The sequence below is a fragment of the Phragmites australis genome, chromosome 20, assembly GCF_958298935.1.
Source record: "Phragmites australis chromosome 20, lpPhrAust1.1, whole genome shotgun sequence".
In the NCBI taxonomy this organism is placed as follows: Eukaryota; Viridiplantae; Streptophyta; class Magnoliopsida; order Poales; family Poaceae; genus Phragmites; species Phragmites australis.
In genome coordinates, this window is record NC_084940.1 from 780,285 (window position 1) to 797,499 (window position 17,215).

General features: G+C 45.7%; 1 protein-coding gene across 4 annotated transcripts; it reads left to right on the top strand.

Moving 5' to 3' along the window:
- Positions 1-2,219: 2,219 nt before the first annotated feature.
- LOC133901787 (protein indeterminate-domain 5, chloroplastic-like) lies at positions 2,220-6,723 on the top strand. Of its 4 annotated transcripts, none has more exons than XM_062343282.1 (4): positions 2,220-2,359; positions 2,839-3,189; positions 3,316-3,712; positions 5,430-6,723. In XM_062343282.1, the coding sequence occupies exons 2-4, from the start codon at positions 3,042-3,044 to the stop codon at positions 6,406-6,408; spliced, it is 1,524 nt and encodes a 507-aa protein (XP_062199266.1). In that variant the 5' UTR covers positions 2,220-2,359; positions 2,839-3,041; the 3' UTR covers positions 6,409-6,723. The 4 variants fall into 4 exon arrangements, with proteins under 4 accessions (XP_062199266.1, XP_062199265.1, XP_062199267.1 ...); XM_062343281.1 differs by having other exon boundaries at positions 2,235-2,359; positions 2,844-3,189; XM_062343283.1 differs by lacking the exon at positions 2,220-2,359 and adding an exon at positions 2,443-2,649.
- Positions 6,724-17,215: the final 10,492 nt, after the last annotated feature.

The window sequence follows — 17,215 nt, forward strand, 5'->3', positions numbered from 1 at the left end:
TGCACACATCTCAATGTAAATATGGATGTTGTAGATAAATCACCGTTTGCATGTAAGCGACTTGTGGAAGTGCATTTTCCAACCACTCCATAGAGATTAGGGCAGAAGGTGTGGGCGCGATCATATATACTCTTATGCACCATTTTTTTTATTACAAGTAGGAGAAATATATGTTGCACAACTGTCGTCGGATTGGCCAGGATCAACCTACACGCATGTATTATGATAGATGCACCGAAATATTCCCCTAAAAAAATATGGTCCCACCCACCTTTGCTACTATGCATAATGGAAAATGAGTTACCTGAGTCTTCCTCATTTTCTACTATCATCCTAGCTACCATGGTTGTTTGTCACTACCACCTTCTTTTGAACTTCACCATCTAGGGACCTATGGATGGTTTCATGGTTCCATCGGAGGAACTTGGGCTAATTGCCTCTGCATGTGAATGGTGATGTCTCTTCCATTGCACCAGCATGCTGCATACCACTACCAGCGTTCTAAACAATCCAGTCAAGCTAGTGATGCATCATTTGTCACTATTGATGCATGCACGATGCATCCAATAGCTATATATGCCACACCATTGCTAGCAATAGTGGATGCAGAGGAGCTAGGAAGGGATCCGCCCCAGCCCCTAGATCCACCCCTGATTACCATCATTGTGTCCATTAATATACCTCCGCTCCCCTCACTAACAAATAAAAATAGCAAGGCGATAAATAAATGCATATACATACATACGCCATCCAACTAACTAGCACGGAAGAGATGGGGGTGGAAGGTGTGAAATATCCCGCTATTCTCTCACGAAGCAATTTCTTCTAGTTCCACATATGCGAACACCACCCTAGCTATCGGATTGACAATGGATGGCGCCTTGATAGGTACCTCAGAATATTTTGTTCTCCTTTTTCACGAGAGGGGAGCACGACTTGTGGGGCCCACTGGCCCCACACACTGTGTGGGCTGTGTGACCCATCCACTTGACATTCGTTCTCTCTCTCTCTCTCTCTCTCTCTCTCTCTCTCTCTCTCTCTCTCTCTCTCTCTCTCTCTCTCTCTCTCTCTCTCTCTCTCCATTCTTTTAAACTTCACCATCTAGGGACCTATGGATGGTTTCCTGGTTTTGTTGGAGGAATTTGGGCTAATTGCCTTTTCATGTGAATGGTGCTGGCTCTTCCGTTGCACTAGTGCGCTGCATGCCACTACCAGCGTACTAAACAATCTAGCCAAGCCAGTGATGCATCATCTGTCACTATTGATGCATCCATTAGCTATACATGCCACGTGTATTGCCAGCATCGTGTACATTAGTATACCCCTGCTCCCCTCACTGGCAAAGAAAAATAGCAAGGCAATAAATAAATGCATATACGTACAAACATACGTCGCCCAGCTAACCAGCACGACAAAGACTATGGTGGAAGGTGTGAACTAGCTGCCATTCTCTCAGGCGGTGATTTCTTCTAGTTCCACGTATGCAAACACCACCTAGCTATCGGATCGACGATAGACGCTACGGTGATAGGTACCTCCAAATTTTTACTATTTTCTTCACGAGAGGGGCACATGAATAATGGGCCCCGCTGGCCTCACACGCCATGTGGGCCGTGCGACCCATCCACTTAACAATCGTTGTCTCTCTCTCCATTCTTTTGAAGTTCACCGTCTAAGGACCTATGGATGGTTTCATGGTTCCGGTTTAGGAACTTGGGCCAATTGCTTCTGTATGTGAATGGTGTTGGCTCTTCCATTGCACAAGTGTGCGGCATACCACTACCAGCATACTAAACAATCCAACCAAGTCAGTGACGATCATCTGTCATTACTGATGCATCCGGTAGCTATATATGCCATGCCATTGCTTGCATTGCGTCCATTACTATACCCTCGCTCCCCTCACTGGCAAAGAAAAATAGCAAAGCAATAAATAAATACATATATGTACATACATATGCCGCCCAGCTAACCAACAGGATAGAGATGTGGAAGGTGTGAACTAGCCATTCTCGCAGATGACAATTTCTTCTGGTTCCACGTATACAAACACTACCCTAACTATCGAGTGGACGGCCTCGATAGGTACCTCAGAATATTTGCTTCTCTTTTTCTTTCTTTTCGCAAGAGAGGTGCACGACCTGTGGGCCCCACTTGCCCCCACACGCCGCGTGGGCCGTGTGACCCCTCCACCTGACAGTCGTTGTCTCTCTCTCTCTCTCCAGGATGCATATATTGGCGAGAGGCAGCAACGCTCGCAACCACTCCCACTACTATTCCCTCAGCGGGAGATATCCTAAAATCCAAAGCAGCGGAGGCCAGGGGAGCTCGGAAGAGGCGAAGGGGAAAGCAACAAGCGGTAGGGCTCGCTCGCTTCCTGTTTGCTAGCTTCTCGCGTAAATTCCTCGCCTTTTCTGTGATTCATCTTGCGCTATTTTAATCGATCCTCTCGTCTGGTGTGTTCCTCTTGTTGTTTTCAAGCGTTTGTTGGTTGGTTTGCGGAGGGTCATCTCCTCCGATTCCAAGCGTCTGCCTTTCCCCAATTTCTCTCTGTGTTCCTCGTTTGAGCCATTTCTCTCCGCCCTCTTCTCTGAGCTTGGAACGGTGCTGATAGTTTCTCCTCTTTTGATTTCTTCCGTGCGTGTGCGTGTGAGTGCAACTTGTTTGTCATCTCCCTTGCTTTGTTCTTTTGCACAAGGATGGGGCGTTTGGCTTGGTCTGTCTTGTGGCATATATGCACGGATCCTTTGCTAGCTTACCGCTAAATATTGGTCATATTTATCTCTTTCTCACACAGCTCTTCTCTGTTTTCGTTTCTTGCTCCTCTTTGTCCTTTAGATCAGATCTCACAGAAGACGCCGGAAGCGAGGCAGATAGATACACAGCTCCATGTCGCCTCCGTGACCTGGACTGGTCGGTCACCTGAGTCCAACAAAGGAAGGTAGCTACAGCACAACCTGCTGATCGAGTGAGCCAAAGAGGCAAGGAAGCTAGGGGGGGGGGGGGGTAAGCAAGCTGCTGGTCTGTGTTGTTTTCTTGCGATGGCGGCCGCCTCATCCGTGCCCTTCTTTGGGCTCGGCGACACGCAGATGCAGCCACAAGGTTCGTCGCTGCAGCAAAACTCCGCACCCACTCCTGCCGCCGCCGCCGCCGCGCCGAAGAAGAAGAGGAACCAGCCAAGCAATCCAAGCAAGTCCCCTAGCCCTTCCCAATCTATAAATGATGCATAAAACCCTAGCACTTGATGAGCGTGTTCGTTCAATCGGAAGATTTCCTTTGTCGTGTTATTTATCGGCTGATACGTCGTGCGTGCAGGCCCCGATGCGGAGGTGATCGCGCTGTCCCCGCGGACGCTGCTAGCGACGAACCGCTTCGTGTGCGAGGTGTGCAACAAGGGGTTCCCGCGGGAGCAGAACCTGCAGCTGCACCGGCGCGGGCACAACCTGCCGTGGAAGCTGAAGCAGAAGAATCCCAAGGAGGCGCGGCGGCGGGTGTACCTGTGCCCGGAGCCGACGTGCGTGCACCACGACCCGTCCCGGGCGCTGGGCGACCTCACGGGGATCAAGAAGCACTACAGCCGCAAGCACGGCGAGAAGAAGTGGAAGTGCGACAAGTGCAACAAACGCTACGCCGTGCAGTCCGACTGGAAGGCGCACTCCAAGACCTGCGGCACCCGCGAGTACCGATGCGACTGTGGCACACTCTTCTCCAGGTGCGTACGTCCGTCCGTCCATTCCAATCCCTTTCGATCGTTTCCTCCATCAAAACATATAGTTTTTTTCCTGGAATACACGTACGTACGTGCAGATTCTTGTTGTTTCTTCCTACATTTCGTTCTTTATAAATTGTTTTGCATGATTGTGTCATGATTATTTGGTTGATGAGGAAGAGGTGATGTGATGGGTGTGCGTTTGCTAGGGTTAGGGTTGTCAGTAGCGAAGGGTCTCTGCGTGTGTAGCTTCCTCTTGCTGGGCCTCGTATAGGATTCTTACGCGCGGGAGATGGGAGAGAGAGAGGCTGGACGGCGTGGATTCCGAGGTGAAAAAGATGAACTCCCCTCAAATGACCATGTCAGGAAGTGTGCTGCTCGCATATCTCCAGTCCCCTCCCGACAAGAGCAATTCACGTGGGAGCAGCTCCTCCTACAGTACCCTCTCTCTCCTCGGCATCCCCACCTGTTCACGTGATGACATTGCCCTCTTGCAATCAGCCATCGTAGCCAGCCTTCTCTCATGTGATGCATGGCAACTCGCCAGAACTGCGCGCGCACGCGCACTGCTAGGGCGCCGGCTGGCTTTGACCCCTCCGGCTCCGGTTAATCATTTCCATCTCGCTCGTTTTCACATGTCACAAGCCTGCATTTCTGTGCTCTGGTCTGGTGTCATTTCTGTTTGTCTTGGTATGTAGTGCATAGCTCCATTAGAGTGCATGCATGGCTTCATCTTGGGCTGATTTTGATTTAGTTCTGCGTCATCCTTGCTCTTGCATTTTCTTTTCTTTTTTGATTTGCCTGGCCTTCTTACTGCTGCACACAGTTTGTATTCAGTGAAATGTTTTGGGCATGGGATATGATCAGTGATTAGTTGTACCCCATTTACATGCCATGGTGTTTGTTTACTCTACCTGCAGTGCTACTCCAGAAATTTATCAGTACACTTAAAGAGTAGATATATCCCATTGGATTCGCTAATAAATATAGTAGCACAGATGTGGAATTATTCTGCTAGCTCCATAAATAAGTAGCTTCCTGCCATTTGTTAAATTCTTACACCATAAATAAGTAGCCTTACTGCCGAAACAAAATCTGGTCTACTAGATATATAAATTCCAAATTAAGTAGTGTAGTTTAATTTTTAGATATTCAAGATTTTGTATATTAGTTTTATTTAACTAAAATGTGTTGTGCTGATTTCTACTGCCACTACTCTCTCTAGTACTCAACGTTTTGTATATATGATTTTAGCTCCATGCATACATAATAAATACAAGATTAATTTCTTATTTTGCTTTTTGATATTTATAGTTGTCCCAAATAATTGCATACATATTCATGTCTCACTGCCAGTAAGTAATCAACATGGTATTAGGTGGAAAATACAATGTTGCTACTTGCCTCAAACAGCAAAACCAAAATCTAATAAAATAAGAACCATTTGTGATGACCCCTCTATGTGGTAGTGTCTATTTGTAAAGATTCACAGCCTACAACAACATGTAATTTAGATTGCGGGGAGTGTATATCTTGGGATTGGATTTGCATATCCATATGGCATTGACATATTATTTATTCATAAACTATGTGAATATTCCAGAATTTATTTTCAATTAAATTTGAATTATACCTGGAAAGTTTGGTAAGTTAAAGCTGTTCTCTTCCACACTGAGCTAAATATGTTCAGATTTTGATTTTTTTTCGCGTACGCATGCAGGAGGGACAGCTTCATCACCCACCGCGCTTTCTGCGACGCGCTGGCTCGTGAGAGCGCGCAGATGCCACCCTTGGGCGCCGGCCTCTACGTCGGCTCCTGCAGCATGGCCCTCGGGCTCTCCGGCGCGGCCCCGCAGATGCCTGCCTTTGCAGACCAAGCAGAGTCCTCTTCAGCAGCAGCAGCAGCAACCGCGCAGTTCAATCACATCATGCCATCGTCCTCGGGCTCCTCCATGTTTCGCTCTCAGGCGTCGGCCTCCTCGTCGTTCTTCCTCGGCGGCAGCGGCGCTCCTTCTCCCGCCCAGAACTTCTCCGAGGACGGTGACCACTCCCAGGGCGGCCAGGGCTCTCTGCTCCACGGCAAGCCGGCCTTCCACGGCCTGATGCAAGTGCAACTCCCCGAGCAGCACCAGCAACCGGAAAGCAACGGTAACCTCCTGAACCTTGGGTTCTTCTCTGGCAACAGCAGCGGCGCGGCCCGCGGCCAGGACGAGCACCTTGTCTTCCTAGACCAGCTCAACGGCAGCGGCGGCAGCAGCAACGCTGGGCAGGGTAGCGTGATCTCGTCCCTGGGGAACCACCTCAGCTGCAGCTTCCCTTCCCTGTACAACACATCTGTGTCGGCCGGCCTGCCGCAGAACTCAGCGACGGCGCTCCTACTCAAGGCGGCTCAGATGGGCTCGACATCGAGCAGCCAAAACGGTCCGAGCGTGCTGCTCCGTGCCGCCGGCTTCGGTGCCGGTGGTCATCAGGGGGATAGCAGGGCTGCAGGAGAAAGGACGGCGCACGAAACGCACTTCCATGACCTCATCATGAATTCTCTGGCGGGCGGCGGCGGCGGCTTCTCCGGTGCCGCAGGTTTCGGGGGCGTGGACGACGGCAAGCTGAGCACAAGGGACTTCCTCGGCGTCGGCAGGGGCTCGGCTATGGCTCCGCCCGGGCTCCACATCGGTGCACTGGACCCGGCCCAGATGAAGTGATCGATCAGAGAATGAACGACAAACAAAATAAGAACATGCAAGAAGTCAATAAACAGAAGAGCATGCACGTGCATGCAAGGTAAGGTAGTGATCAAGGGAGAGATCGAGGAGTGTTAAGTACTTAAGTCTATGAACTCAAGTGAACTTAATCTAGTTTTGTTCATGCAACTTAGTTAATTTATGTGTTCTTCATGCGTTAATGGGTAGCACTGTAGTCGATCTAGCCAGGGCTGCGACTTGATTTTGTTATTCGTACAATTTCGTAGTGTTTTCATGTGCTTGATTTTGCCTGGAGATGGTCTCCCTTGATGTCAAGTTCTGAAGTTCATCATGCGAAGGCCGGACCGGACTAGAATCCAAGCAGGATATATCATGTTGGTTTCTTCTCTGGGTCGTGCTGCTTTCAAAGTTCAAAGGGGGCAGTGCATTAATTGTGAGCTTTGCTAGGTCATCAGGACTCGATCGGGACAGCACAGGATCGACAGGACATGAAGCTACAAGCAGATCGACCAAATTACGCGCACATCCCAGTGCCTAATACGGCGGCTTGCTTCCGTGACTGTTCCTTAGCTGCTTGACTTTGCTGTCCCTGCAACAGTTCGATCTGCACTGTTCTGAGCTTATGTTATGCCTCTCTGTCTCTCTCTCATCTATACATAAAGGATGGATTCCCATATACATATGTGGGCACATAGAAAGACAGCTAGGGAATGCTACAGAACAAGCTAGGGTGAAGGTCAGAAGGATTGTCCACGTGAAGAGAGAGACTAGGTAGGCCTGCGTTCGCTGCGTAGTACTGTAGTACTGTCACCCCACAGGGCGGCTTTCACAGGAAAATGTTTGTGGTATGAACGTACAATTATACTAGTTTGGCCAAAAGTAGGATAAGAAATTTTGAATGGAGATGTAGGTGGGGTTTACGAGGAATCCAAATAACTAAATATATAGTATAGCGAAAATAGTCTTATTAGATAAAATGTTGATTTTAGTGATTAATGATAGCATAGTTATTGGAACTAATATGTTTATCAATAATATATGTTAGTAGGTCTTATAGATGCAATACATCAATAAGGTACCGCAGCAGAGCAAAATCTGATTGAATTGGAGAAGTGCCAGGAGAATTGACCTCACCAAAAGGTCCAGTGCAGATGAGTTTGTACTCATCGGAGCATTATGTACAGAGATTGATAGCCTCACTGAATAGTCTGATGCTCTATATGTTAAACTCACCGGAGTATTTTTGATAAAGAACGAAAAGGCTAAGGATCTCACTAGAAAGTCTAGTGATGTGCACATGGTAACACCGAAGCATTTCTTACAGAGAAGAATGCGAGTGCAGAAGACTGAAGATCAACCCACCAGAAGATCCAGTACTTGGTTTGTGCACACAAAAGTATGACATCGAAACATTTCTTGCAGAGGCGACATCAAGTGCTGAAGAACGAAGATCAAATCACTGAATAGTACGGTGTCCTCAGAGATAGTTGTACCAGAGCATTTCTAGGGAAAATAAGAGAAGATTTAACTCACTAGATGGTTCGATGCTCACAGAGGTAGTGAATGGAGTTCCAATGACTAGTTTCTGAGTTTGTACTCACCGGATGATTCGGTGTTAGTACTATTATTCTCTTGGATCATTCGGTGTTAACAGCTTCTCTGAGTCGTTGGGAAAACGGCTAGTTGGCGGGTTTAAGGCTATAAATACCCCTTTAATCAGTTATTTGAAGGCGTGGCATGCTGCTGCAGTCTAGAGTAAGCTCATATGCACTTGAGAAGACATCCAAGCCACCAAAGTACTTAGAATGATCATACAAGGCAATTAAGCACAAGATCAGAGAGTGTTTAGTGCTTATAGACCTAGAGTGAGTTGTAGCTAGGTGTTGCAGTTTGAAGAAGTGATCAAGGAGTGATTCTAGCTTGTATCAAGTGGTACGTCGATGCCTTAGAATCTTGGTGACTCACCGGCATCTTAGGCCTTGATGGATTATGCTCGTTGACCCTCCGACTCGGTGTAGAGCGGTGGCAAGATACGTATACAGGGACACGGAGACCCTTGCCTTGGTGGCTCAAGCTCCGAAATGATCATGATGGCAAGTGATCGGAAGATAGACTAGTGATGAGAATTTGTCTTGGTGGCTTGGTGGTTTATCGTGCTTGAGATTTTGTCTTAGTGACTTGGTAGCTCAAGAGCCATGACTGGAAGAGACTTAGCAACCTAGAGCATATCCTTTGTGGAGCTCCAGCATGGATTAGGGTTGCTATTCATGTCATCGATACCACGGGATAAAAATCCCTTATGCCAAGTTTGTCTCTATACCTTATTTATATTTTCACATTTATACACTTGCAATTTACCTTGCTAGAGTAGGTTGCAATCCTCTTGAGTGGTAACGTAGACACACTAGATAAATCTAGAGCACATTTAGATAGAAATTGATATTGATTTATCTTGTGAAGTTTTTGGAGCCAATTTATTTTAGGTTTCTAAGTGTTCTAATTCACCCCTCCCTCTTAAGATGTCACCATTCCTCACAATTGGTATTAGAGCCTCGTGCTCTTAATAGGCTTAACATCCTAAAGTTGTGACGTCCGGGGTTAGGATTGATACACATAGTGCTCCATTTTTTGATAGCATAAATTCCCCATGTTGAAAAATTATAATATGTTGTTTTTTACAAGCCAATGGTCTAAATGTTTGGAGAGTCATCGAGGAAGGGATGAGACTTCGCATCATCAAAAGAGAAAAGACAATTAGATGCATTGGCAAAGAGTATCCTTTTATCATCTTTAAATGTTGATGCATTTAATCGTGTTTATTCTCTCACTAATGCACATGATATTTGAAATAGTCTCATTGAAATATATGAAGGCACAAAGAATATGTACAATGAGAAATATCATGTGCTTGTTCCTAAGGTAAATAGTATCAAACAATTTGCCCATGAAAGTACTAATGACATGTACTCAAGTTTAAATATTCTTGTCAATGAAACAAATGGGCTAGGTTTGATGCCAATTGATGATGTCAAGTGGTGAAAAAAATATTTCAAACTCTTTTTTCAAAGTACAACTCTCCATTATCTATGATAATAATGACATCAAGAAGATTACTCTAAGACAAATGCTCGGCAAGATCACCGCCCATGAGATGACCATGAACATTAGTGTGGAAGCCTCTTCCTCATCCAACACCAAGAATCTTGCTCTCACAAGCAAGCAAGCACCATGCCCACACATGAAGACGAAGATGAGGAGACAAGAGCAGGAGTCAAACTCAAGCGAAGATGATGAAGATGAAGATGAAGATGATGAGCAAAGAACCTCAAACAATGAAGAGATGGATCCCGAAGTCACCAAGCTCATCTCTCAAGTGGAGACACTTGTGAACAGCCAAAACATGTTTTTCTGTTTCTTTGATCAAATCTAAACCTAGAAAAACTCTTTCGTCGGATTTGGACCAATTCAACAGCGTTCGGCATCTTCGGCCGTATTGAGCTTCAAATGGTGACATTTAAATGCTTGCTTGATAATTGTTGTTGTAGGAGAATTTCGTAAATGGCAAGCAAATTTCCCTTGCCATACGTGAGAACACAAGCCCGTAACATATCTTCTAAGATCTGATTCACACTCTCGGTTTGGCCATCGGTCTGAGGGTGGTATGCGGTGTTGTGGAAGAGCTCGGTTCACATTGCCTCATGAAGGCTCTGGATCAAGTTGATTTTCTTTAGAATTCCGTGGAGGCAAATAATCCTAGCGAGGTACAACTTCGCATATTGCTTGACCGAATATGTGATCTTGACAGGAAGAAAATGAGTGGACTTTGTCAATCGGTCCATAATAACCCAAATTGAGTCATAGCCTTTAGAAGTCTTCGGCAATTCGGTAATGAATTCCATGCTGATTTCCTCCAATTTCCAGAGGTTATAGGTGAAGGCTGGAGTGTACCGGCCAGCTTAAGGTGCTCGGCCTTCACCCTTCGACAGACATCAAACTCAGCAACATATCGAACGATTTCTCAATTCATGCGAGTCCACAAAAATTGGGTTTAAGGCCTTGGTACTTTTGTGCTCCCAGGATGAATGGATAGCAAGGAACCATAAGCTTCATCCAGAATCTTCTTCCTCAGCTTCGGGACTTTAGGGACCACTAACCTCTTCTCTAACCATAAGATACCTTCATCGTCCAAGGTGAAGCATTTGTCTTGTCCCTCCTTGATCTTATCACGTATCTTCTCCATGCCTTTGTCTTGCTTCTGAGCTTCCTTGATTTCATCCAGAAGGGTGGATTTGATCTTCAAATTTGCAAGAAATCCCTCTGGACACATCTCAAGCCTAAACCTTCTGAAATTTTCACAAAGTGTGGCAGTTCCTGGCGAAACCTTAAGACAATTACATTGAGCCTTACGGCTTAAGGCATCGACGACAACATTCGTCTTACCCGGGTGATAGTGGACTTCCAACTCATAGTCCTTGATCAACTCGAGCCACCTCCTTTGACTCATATTGAGGTAGGCTTGGGTGAAAATATACTTGAGGCTCTCGTGGTCAGTATAAATATTTTACACATTTCTGAGGAGATAGTGATGTCAAATCTTCAAGGCGTGCACTACTGCTGCAAGTTCTAGATCATGTGTGCGATAATTTTCCTCATGTGGCTTCAATTGGAGTGAGGCATAGGCGACCACATTCCTTCATGAGAACACAACCGGGTCTAAAGCGAGAGGCATCGCAATAGACATCGAAGCTCTTGTGAACATCTGGTTGCACTAGAAGGCACCATGGTGAGACGAGACTTCAAAGTCTGGAAAGCTGCTTCACATTCCTCATACCACTTAAACTTGACATTCTTTTTTAACAGCTCAGTCATTAGCTTTGCAATCTTGGAGAAGTTTTGTGCTCCTTACGATTGTCCGATGTTCACAGAGGTAGTGAGTGGAGTTCCAACGGCTAGTTTATGAGTTTGTTGATCTGGTGTTAGTACTACTATTCTCACCGGATCATTTGGTGTTAATAGCTTTTCTGAGCTATTGGGAAAATGACTAATTGACGGGTTTGAGACTATAAATACTCTTTCACTCAGTCATTTGAAGTCATGGCATGTTGCTGGAGTCTAGAGGAATCTCATATACACTTGAGAAGACATCCATGCCACTAACGTGCTTAAAGTGAACATCCAAGGTAATTAAATACAAGATCAGATAGTGTTTAGTGCTTATAGGCCTAGAGTGAGTTGTAGCTAGGTGTTGCAGCTTGAAAAAGAGATCAAGAAGTAATCCTAGCTTGTACCAAGTGGTATATCAGCGTCTTGGAGTCATTGTGACTCGTCAACATCTTAGGCCTTGGTGGCTCAAGCTTGTTGACCCACCGACTTAGTGTGGAGCCGTGGCAAGACACGTGTACGAGGATACTAAGACCCTTGCCTTGGTGACTCAAGCTCCAAAGTGATCACAACGGTAAGTGACCCTTGCCTTGATGTTCATTCTTCCAAGAGGCTAGTGATGAGACCTTACTTTGTTGGCTTGGTAGCTCATCGTACTTGATATCTTGTCTTAGTGACTTAGTAGCTCGAGAGCCGTGAACAGAAAAGACTTAGCGACCGGAAGGATATCCTTTGTAGAGCTCCAACGTGGATTAGAGGTGACATTCATGTCATCGATATTACGAGATAAAAATCTCTTGTGTCGAGTTTATCTCTCTACTTTATTTATGTTTCCATATTTACATACTTGCAATTTACCTTGCTACAGTAGTTTGCAATACTCTTGAGCGATAGAATAGACACACTAAATAAACTTAGAATATATTTAGATAGAAATTGATATAAATTTATCTTATAAAAATTTTAGAGTCAATTTAAATTTCTAAATATCCTAATTCAACCTTTCTTATAACGTCACGGTTCTTTACACATGGCTTTAGCTTTTCCTGTACATCATTGGACGGACAGGGTACAGATTAATAAGCCTGTACCGGAGGCTAGTACTGCTTTGAGTATACATGATCTGGAGACTAGCTAGTAATTTGTGTATAAACCTTAGTTTATTAGTGGTTAATTGTTTTCTCCCTGATTTATTTTTCTTTTTACTCGTACTGGTTTTATTTTCCTTTTCAACTGAAAGGATATTACTTTTCTCCCTGACATGTCGTGTTTGTTCATCTGTTGACAACCTGCGGCCTGCCGTCGACGACAAATCTTGTCGCCGAATCACACTGGCGCTCGCGTACGTGTGCCGTGCGATACCATGCGCAAACGGCCTGCGTCGTCCTGTTGCCAAGTTTTGACACGACTGGCTGTTGTCGTCGTCGTTTTTCTGTTCCTTCCTGAACCCAAACCGTCGCGGCCGCCCCCGATGGAGCGGTGGAAAGGCGAGCTCTCGCAAGACGCCTCGAGGGATCAGCCATTCAGCCTTCCTGTGGAGTTATTTTTCCCACTGTTCCTGGATTCTCACAGAATTAAACGACACGCTGGCATCGACAAGTGCTGCTCTGCCCCGGACCCAGCGTGCATGGACTGGACACACGGGGTCCCGGCCGTCGGAATTTGCGGCGCGTGTCTCCCGTAGATGGCCTCCACTGCTACTACGTACTGTACTACTAGTGCGTGAAATTTATTGACCTTCTCTGCATGTCACGAATCACGAGTCAGGCTCGTCTGCTTCCACTTTCACTGGCCGATACTACATGCATGGGTCTGATGTGCGATGAAGCATCCGTTTCTCTCTTCTGCCAACTTTTCTTTCTGACCCTGCACACGATCCTGCAGCCTTGCATGCATAAGCAAAAGGCCCGGGAAAGAGATCTGCACTGCAGTACACTGCAGTACCCAAACCGGCGTGGTGGAGATGCCTGCAGGCTGCAGTCTCGCGGAGCGCGCACGCGCGGCCGCTGCAGGCTCGGCTCGGCGCGCGGGTGCGTGGCGCAACACCGTACTCGCGCGCGCATCGATCGGTCGATCGATCAAATGTACATGGGATGGAGCTTGCTTGTCTTTGGCGTTGGCCCGGCGTCGTGGGCGCCTTGCACCGGAAGGCATTAGTTTTTTAAATACAAATAGGACGCACATACGTACTCATGCATGTAAGTCGAACGTTGCATATATAGATACATTCTAGCACATATTTAAATAAGATTAGAGATATAATCTCATATACGTGGTACGTGTTTTGATCACTGAACGCACCTACATATACATATACTATTCCAATCGAGATTAGATTTTAAAAAATATAAGCACCCGTATCAAATATATGATTTAATCTTGGACGAATAGGTTTGTTCCATTTTGCAGATCCTTAATTGTCGTGAGCATTCCACCATACCGATCATATATAAGGCACATGTTCAATTAAGCACCAACAATTATCATTCTCACACGGTACAGAAACCAATACCAATTGCTAGTATTCTCACTCTCCACAATTGAAAGGCCAACGATAGAACTTGGTTATTCCCGTCAACCTCAATAGCAATCAGAATTTGTTCCATGTACTTGCCGGTAAGAAAAATATCGTCGATGCAAAGGATAGACCAATAATGCTTGAAAGTTTTGATACATGCTCTTAATGCGAAAAAAGATCCCTTCAGGATGTACTTGACAGGTTTGGACAACAATGAGTACTTATCAATGTCGTAATACGTTCATTCGAGCAATGGCCTGTAGCAAATTATCATATGACGCTTCGTAGGTCCCGAACCTTATCTCAACTTTTTCCCTCTTCATCCTTCATACCTTATTGTAGCTGATAGTATACTTATACTCCTCATCAATTTGTCTAATTATAGACTCTGGTTCGTAGTTTAGGTTATTCACAATCTGGGCGTACATCACATTGGCGACAAAGGCTGAGGTGATGTTTATGTGGTGGGCTCGAGTTCATCCATCATCCAAGTATGGTCGACCACAATCAACACCTCCCGATAGTCAACTCACTTTCCCTTAAAGCCGTATAACTCGCCTTCACACACTTGACATCATATTCCTTCTTGCTTGATTTCACAACATAAAACTGCCATCGAAACTATGTCATCCATTGAGTCACTGCATCCTTCATGGCCTGACTGGTAGGATACCTAGCATCTTGGGACACCTCATTCCGCGTATAATCTCAGGCCATCTGATTCCCCTCATTCACCACAAGATTGTTGAAGTTAAGATTGTTCCAGTTTGTGGGAACATGAGCATCATCCTCATCATTTGAGATGTCATACTCAAGGGATTCGTTAGCTTGAAGATCATCCCACTCCATTTGTTCAATTAGAGAAGAGATTCGTTCCTCCTCGTCTGCCTTGCCGGTCGGTTCAGTCGGATACTCCGATGAATGTGCACAATCTAGATCGACATCACCCTCCTCCTCCGCATACCCTCCACCCTGCATCTCCCCCACTACCTTCTTATTCTTCCATTGCACAAATAACATAGGAGGCCAACATCTATGTATAACATCCTACATGTACCTCTTCCACACTGAATCTTCTTAGAATGGGTATACCTCCTAGTACACACCATCTCTCACTCAGTTGCCCACAATACTAATGGTCATCCCTTGAATCTCGAAATCTATTTTGAAACATCGCATCAACTAAGCGTACAAGTGTACGATGCTTGTGTGCATAGGTATCGAGATACCCTTGTCCATTGAGTGAAATACGGACAGTACTACCCCTTCTAGACTATATAATATTTTATTATCCCCATAAAAAATCCTAAACTGACATATATCTGATATACCTAACAACTATCAATAAAAACACTAATATTATTGCAACAGAACAGAAATAATTATGTAAAACTACATCTATAATAAAAAAAATATTACAAACATAACCCAGCATGTAATCTATACTGCAACAAAATATCCCCGAGCCGCTACATCAAACACCACTAAATTATACATCTATCAAACCAGTTATGACTACACTATATCCAAATCATACATCTATTAGCTAATATATGTCTAAATACTACATCTAATTGCTAAAATATACATATAAAAATAATCTAATCGCTAAACTATATCTACATTCTAATCTACGTTTAGTGGCTATCCTATCAAATTTGTAAAAAAAATTCTAGATCTAGCATCTAACCTATGTCAAAATCTAGCACTTAGATTTGTAAAAAAAAATCAGAGAAAAAAAAGCATATCTCTTTCCTCCGGCAGGGATTCGCCGCACAATTTTTCTCTCTCCCCTCCTCTCATCTCCTCTCCTCTAGGTTGTGTTGGTATAAAATGAGCGGCTGACGTCGTCAGGACTGGCGCATCCAGATTAAATACCTAAAAGATCTCGCTCATTCATCGAGCGAGATATTTTGATGGCTCTGTCCAATGTCGCAGCTACAAAGATCTCACCCGTTTAGCGGGCAAGACCAAATTCTCGTTTACTGAGTGGGTGAGATGTTATTTTCTCCAGTTATTTAATGCACTGAGCGCCGGGGCCTATAAGTTCTCACTCATTCAATGAGCGAGATCTTGTTCTCAATTATTGAACAGGCGATAGTAGCCTATACCTACAATTTTTTTTGAACGGATGTATATTTTGATATATATAAAATTCTCCACATCTAGCTATTGTGCAATTCAGAGTGCATGCCTCCAGGAATCCGGATGGGCTGGTAGGGACTTGGAGTGAGCTCGTTACTTGTGAGACCCGTCCAGACGAGCCGAAATACGACTAAATGGGTTGCAAAATGTTTCATCTCCAACTTGTTTGGGCTCTTTCTTACTATCAGCACATTGTTCGACAGTTATGGGCCTGAGAACCAGATGGCACGTCTTCTATGTTGCCCACGAACAAGAGAAGGGAAAGGCCCTTTTCTGTTTCTGATTCGGTGCCGAACTTATTTGATTGCCATGCACCTCTCCCGAATTGGTTCCAAAATGCGTGGATTTTGGAAGGCAAATCCTCCATGCTGGTGCTTCCATTCTAGGACATGCCACATCTTGATTAGGGTATAGCCTTAGAATGGATGAGACTAGGTCTTATAAGACTTTTGTTTCTGAGGGGAGGGGGATGGATGCAAGTGGGGGTGGAAAGAAACGAGCCGGCTCAAATCGGTTATATAATCGAGCTGAAAAATGAGCTCGACTTGTGCTCGTTGCTGACTCGAGCTAGCTGCGAGCCAAGGTCAAAACAACACAATAGAGAGGTGGCATGGTGGGCACCGGTACCAGGCGGATGGCGGCACCGGGCAAGCGGCGGCCAAGGGCGAAGAGGTGCCGAGTAGGCACTGCTCGCCAGGCGGAGACATAAGGGGTGGCCGTGGGCAGGTGGTGACGCTAGGTAGGCGAAGGCCAAGGGCAGAGACGCACACGGGCGAGTAGGTGGCCACGGGTGTTGACACGCTCAGGCGTGCGGCGCCAGGCAGAGACACCGGGGGGGGGGGGAGCGGTGGCCATGAGAAAATGACGCGGCGGGTAGGCGGTAGCCATGGGCGGAGAGACGTCGCGTCAGCGGCCACATGTACAGATGTGATGCAGCAGGCAGCCACATGTAGAGACGTGGTGGGCTAGGGGCCTGAGGTGGCTGGGGTGTTGGGCTGGGCCGGTGAGTGAGCCAACGGGCTGGGGGCTAGCTCGAGCTTAGCTCATTTTGACACCAAGCTAGGAAGGTGGCTTGAGCTCGGCTCATTTGGCCTCCGAGTCGAGCCGAGCTGGCTCATGAGCCTCGAACTTTATTTCCAGCTCTAGATACCAGCAACCATTAAGGTATTAAATAGATTAAGGTTGTGTGATGTCCGTGCATAATTCAAAGGGTTATCTGGATTTTTTTCCTAAATCTTGTTTCTCAACAAAGATAAATGTAGG

Bases quoted from the DNA above. Each gene is read 5' to 3' on its own strand.
- LOC133901787 (XM_062343282.1), top strand. From the start codon at position 3,042: ATGGCGGCCGCCTCATCCGTGCCCTTCTTTGGGCTCGGCGACACGCAG. The intron at 3,190-3,315 runs GCAAGTCCCCTA...TCGTGCGTGCAG, and splicing joins GAACCAGCCAAGCAATCCAA to GCCCCGATGCGGAGGTGATC. The intron at 3,713-5,429 runs GTGCGTACGTCC...GTACGCATGCAG, and splicing joins TGTGGCACACTCTTCTCCAG to GAGGGACAGCTTCATCACCC.